The following is a 5,299-nucleotide window of genomic DNA, read 5'->3' as shown; positions in this document are numbered from 1 at the left end:
TTCTGGAACGTTGGAAGTCCAGTCAGGCATGTAAAATTGGATATGGCTCTCTGCATTTGTGAATGAAATTGACAAGACAATGTCAGACTATGGCTCACTTATTTGTTGATTCCTTTTAACAATATCAAAGTAACCTGACAATCAAATGAGATGGTAAAAGTACATTGTTGTTGTTTTTTTTTTTGGGGGGGGGGGTAGAGCAGCTTTAATATTGCAGATAGATTGTGCATTCCATCAATGCAATTGTCTCCATCATTTCCAATCCCCCATGTTTTGGGGGAAAATAAATTCCCTAACCCTAGCATCTCTCCCCTCACTGGAGTAAACTAATAGAAAACAACACTTAGGCTTCTACTTCCAGCTTTTACATAGTATATACCATTTACAGACACAGTATATTTTACAATAGATATCTTTTGTTTGTTGTTAGTCCCATCCTTCAGCTCCACTCAAACCCTCTGAACATCATCTTGTTTTGATTTCTATTTGCCATATATTTTTCAACTGTGCTGTGATGTTTCACAAAAGTTCTGAACTTTTCTATTCTCAGATTCAACATATTGCAAAATAAAGATAATCGTTTTTGCCAAGAGTATTATTATATTACTGATGGGTTGACTATGACTTATTAAATTACCCAGCGGTACTATTTACAGAGATAGCGACAGTTAAGGTTCATTCCTGAACCTGCGACCAAAAAACAGGCTACATATGGACAGTACCAAAACAAATGATCTAATGATTCTGTCTCTTATCAGCAAAATCTGAAAGTATATTGTTGATATTGCTGAAATATTTCTATTATTTTCATATCGCAAATTCCTTAAAACTGTAGCAAAACAATTTATCATATAGAAATGTGATTATTCAAGCAGGACTATTGAGTATGATTATTTCTTATTCACTTATAAAACGAGATGCCTTTTGGGCTTAGTATCGCCAGGAATGTAAGGTTGTATTACTCCATTTGTTGTTTTTGTTGTCATTGAGTCTTTGGAAACAAACAATGTCCTTGCTTCCTCAAGTCTATGAAGTCTTACAAAACAAAGTGCCAGGATCAGCCTATTTATTTGTAAAAAATAAATTTAAAAAAACTATATTTTATTAGGGAGTCCCATTGTTGAAATAACAGATTGTGCCTTTAATAAGTTTACTTCAAGAAGTATAATATTTCAAATTTAATTCAGGGCTGCCGTTTTTCATTGGCACGATACTGCTAGAAATACTAAGGTTTTTCTCTTACCTCGGCAGCTTCAAAAAGTTCAGGTGTGATCTAGCCTATTATCAATGGCTCCGGTAGATAGACAGTCTAGCGTTAATGTTTCTAGTTCTCCTCAAAACCAATCCTTTATCGTCCAGTCTCAGTTTCAGCATCCCTGCATTCCATCCACAGCACCTCCGTTAGCTTAGGAGGGACGCTGAAGGTACCTAGTCCTGTTGGCAACAAGGCACCTCCCTTTGCGAGCCATTCACGGATAAGTTTATTTGGCAGTTTGCGTGTTAAACCCACTTGTTTAGGAAAGGGTTAGAAACCGTGTCCAGTATGCTATACGCACCGTGTGCAGGTAGACCTATTGGTAGCTCACGCCGAAGTGTATGGAAGCGTTTTATTCCTTCTTTGGCTTTCTGATTTTTCTCCGACAGTGTGCCATAATTTCTCTCTTTTGTTGTTGTTCTTTAAAATATAGCCGACATTAGGCCTACAAGCTTACATTTTTGCACGTGTAGCCTAGATTGTAGTGTGTTTTGACTGATCATGGTTTTATATGATAAAGCAGCCTATGTTTGGGATTGTTTATATACTGCCCATTGTTCTACTAGGCTACATAAATAATTCTCCAATCCTGTCACATTAATTAAATATGGAATAAAAGAAACAACTGCTCTGAATTTTAGGGTCAGGAAAATTAAAGAATGGGATAATTGGTTTACTGGTAACCTGCTAAACCAATACCAAAAAGTTTAACCAAGCGCCTGATTCAATTCGTTTTTAACTTAAATGGTGATTAACGTGATTTTTAAACTAACTTTCTACATTTCAAACGTTCTCTAGTTCAATTGATTAAAACTTGCAGAATCGCTTATATTTTCCATAAGCTCTCAAATCAGACATTAATTGTTGATATTTAATTGTGCATGAACTATTTCGATGTAAAAAGAAAACGAATTAAACCTTACGTCTGTTTATAGCCTATTGGTCTTGATTGAGATGTATGTTCATATTACATTTTAATTTGATGTGAATAATGTGTTGTGATTTTAGTGACTTTGACTTGTGAATTTCTTACAACCCTTTTAACTATAACGTTATGTAAATATTGTATTTGCATTATAAGAGAGCGACACAGACTGGTAGCTAAAGGGAGTTAGCCAATCATTGCATGCATATTATACTTTTGACAATAACACACATGAAGCACTGGTACATTCACATACTCTTGATTTAATATGTACATTAATATACATATATAAGCAATTGCTGAAATGTCCTATCATACATTTAGGATATGCATTCCAGATAGCCTATAAATCATCCAAATTAAGTTAAATACAGAATACACAAAGTAAGACGTGGGATTCAAACCCATCTATTCCCCCCTAAAAGTGTATTGTGACATATTGCATATTGATTTTAGCAGCACAACTCTTGCAAAATACATATAAGGTATATTATTTTGAATGACGAATACATTTCATTACTTCTTTTTTATGATAAAAGTTATGTTCAGTTTACACAGGTCCATGAATATGATATGGAATCAATGTTTTGGCACAATGCACACACTTTCAGCTTTAACAAATAGCACCCTAGCGCAATCTACTGTGAATGCTTCTTCAGATGACATTGTCTGATTGAATTGGAAGACATGAGATTAATCTGGAGTTATCTTCTTTCCTAATTAAATTATGTAAATGATTCGGTCAAAGGAGTATGGCACTGAGAGTTTAGCTTCATCGCAAAAATTTTTTTTTTTTTTTTTTTTTTTTTTTTTTTTACAGTTTACGCATACTCAAATGACTCTTCTTCAGAATACTTGTCTATGCCATTCTCATCAACAACATTACTTAACCCCTTTCTCTTCCTCTCGCGTTCCTGAGTTTTTATTGTGTCGTAGAGACCCGTGGGGCCTTCCTCCAGTAGCATGCCTCTCTCCGAGTTTGAAGGTTTCATTTGGCACACGTTCTTTAGTAAGAGGAGCGCTGGTGCGTAAAGCACATTGGCGAGGCCCATGCCCAGGTTGAGCTGAGTGAAGCCCAGGTCGTGGACTATCTGTCCGGCCACCACAGGGCCCAGGGCGTAGGCCACGCAGTAGGAGATGTCCGCGATGGCGTACACACTGCCGTACACCGACACATGCCGCACGTCCACCAGGAAAGCGAGTGTAGGCAGTAGCGCCGTGTCCACCAGGGCGATGCCAAAGCAGATGCCACACAGTGGACCCATCAGCTGGCCGAAGGTCTTACAGGCTGGCACGGTGCACGAACTGGCGCCGATTATCACCATGCCCAAGGCCCCGTAGAACCACTGCAGGTGTGGGTACTTAGCCGCGAGTTTGACGGTGATGTACACCCCCAGGACATGCGGGAAGAACGCGGGAAGCCAGGCAAGGCCGATCTCCCATTGGGAAGAGTGCATGGTTTCTTCCATCCAGTTTGCGATGGTGGGCTCCAGGAAGGCCAGCGGGATGTTACAGGTGGTCAGGGCACCCGCCACCACAACTATGTAGGGGTCGATCATCAGTTTGTAGATGGGGGTGCCCACGGGCATGTTCTCTCTCTCCCCTCTGGAGAAGGGCTTTAACACGGTCAGGCACAGCATGCCGTCCGTGAAACAGATGCAGGCCAGCACAATGAAGGGCACCCGTTTCCCACAGAACTCGTACAGGATGCCCCCGAAGGGAGGCGCCACTAAGCTGCCGAAAGAGATGAATGCCAGGGCGATACCCAGGGCTCTGCTCCTCTCCGCCTCCTCCGTGTACTTATCCGCTATCATGGCGATGCCTGATGTATCTGCGAACGCTGAGCCCAAGCCCTGCAAGCTCCTCGCCGCGAACAGAGACACGTAATTATCGGCGAAGGCGAATAGACAAGTGGAAAAAAACATAATGATGAGTCCGATGAACAGAGGAAGGTCATAGCCGACCCGGTCAATGAACGTCCCGGTCAACGGGTTGACCAAAAGCTGCAATATGGCTTTGGACGCAAAAAGTACACCAATCTGCAGGTCGAAGTTGCCTTTGGTGGCTTTAAAGATAGTATGATTCGAGGAATTCCCGGCATTTAATACTCGTGCATTAAACGAAGCGTGATCTGCCTCACTTTGTAATTCTGCCAAATAGTCTGGTATGATCGGCACAATTACCATGTAAAGCATGTTATCTAATAGAAGTGCTACACAGACAATCACTAGAATAATCCGTCTCTGTCGCTCAGGGTCTTTGAATTTAGTACCTAGTTGTTTAGTTCTTTCGCCTATCTCAGACAGTTTCATAGCAGCAGATTGCGCTAGATCCCCGGCTCCGTGGTCCTCTGTGATTCCCTCTGTATCCATGATTCTTTACGTTTTCTGCTGGCTTCTCTCTTCAAAAACGAAAAATAAACTCTTTCCACCGACTGAAATGTGCGCGTCTGAGTTCAGGAGCTCTGTGTACATTTGTTTTTGTCTTGTCAGGTTCACTCATTCAATTAACTTATTCAGCAGCAGTCTAAACATATGGCCAGCTTTCCGGTCTTTACCTTTCCCGGATGGCACAGTCCGTCATTGCGCTCCTATTTCCTCTCTCGTGACTTGGACGCGTTTTATCCCTGTCTTCCATTGTGGTTTCATTGTCTCATACCCCGTCATTCAGGTGACGCGCTGGCGACAGATAAACTCTCACAGGTTAGGGATTCACCTGCAGCTCACTTGCACACTGTTACTAGTTTGTGCGGCTCTTTCCTAAACCAGACTGCCCCTTCAGTGCTCTGCGCTCTCCGCCATCAGCTCTCACGTCTGCAGCCACCTGTATGTCATCATCTCACACCAGCTAGACCCCTCCAGTGTCCCCCTACCCCGTCGTTTCCGAAAGCTATATGATGCAATCCTTTTTTGCCTTTCAGTGTTTCCACAGATGGGACATTATTTTATGATAATTTAACACATGGCAAGCCCGTGCCCAATAACACTCTGCAACCAGTTACTTCACGGAAAAATACTCTTGGTTGGATATAGGCCCACCCTTCAATCAAAGGACAGTGTGTGCTTGTATAATATGAATTGTATGGACGGTTTCAAAAAGTCAGGAGAGCAAAACAATGG

General features: G+C 41.5%; 1 protein-coding gene across 1 annotated transcript; it reads right to left on the bottom strand.

Moving 5' to 3' along the window:
* Window positions 1-2,423: 2,423 nt before the first annotated feature.
* LOC129853958 (probable vesicular acetylcholine transporter-A) lies at window positions 2,424-5,065 on the bottom strand. The gene has a single exon (XM_055920509.1). The coding sequence runs from the start codon at window positions 4,550-4,552 to the stop codon at window positions 3,002-3,004; it is 1,551 nt and encodes a 516-aa protein (XP_055776484.1). The 5' UTR covers window positions 4,553-5,065; the 3' UTR covers window positions 2,424-3,001.
* Between the last annotated feature and the right edge of the window lie 234 nt (window positions 5,066-5,299).

Source organism: Salvelinus fontinalis, chromosome 1 (genome assembly GCF_029448725.1).
Source record: "Salvelinus fontinalis isolate EN_2023a chromosome 1, ASM2944872v1, whole genome shotgun sequence".
Classification (NCBI taxonomy): Eukaryota; Metazoa; Chordata; class Actinopteri; order Salmoniformes; family Salmonidae; genus Salvelinus; species Salvelinus fontinalis.
This window is presented reverse-complemented; position numbering and strand designations above follow the sequence as displayed.

Coding starts and splice junctions, on each gene's coding strand:
- LOC129853958 (XM_055920509.1), bottom strand. CDS start 4,552: ATGGATACAGAGGGAATCACAGAGGACCACGGAGCCGGGGATCTAGCG.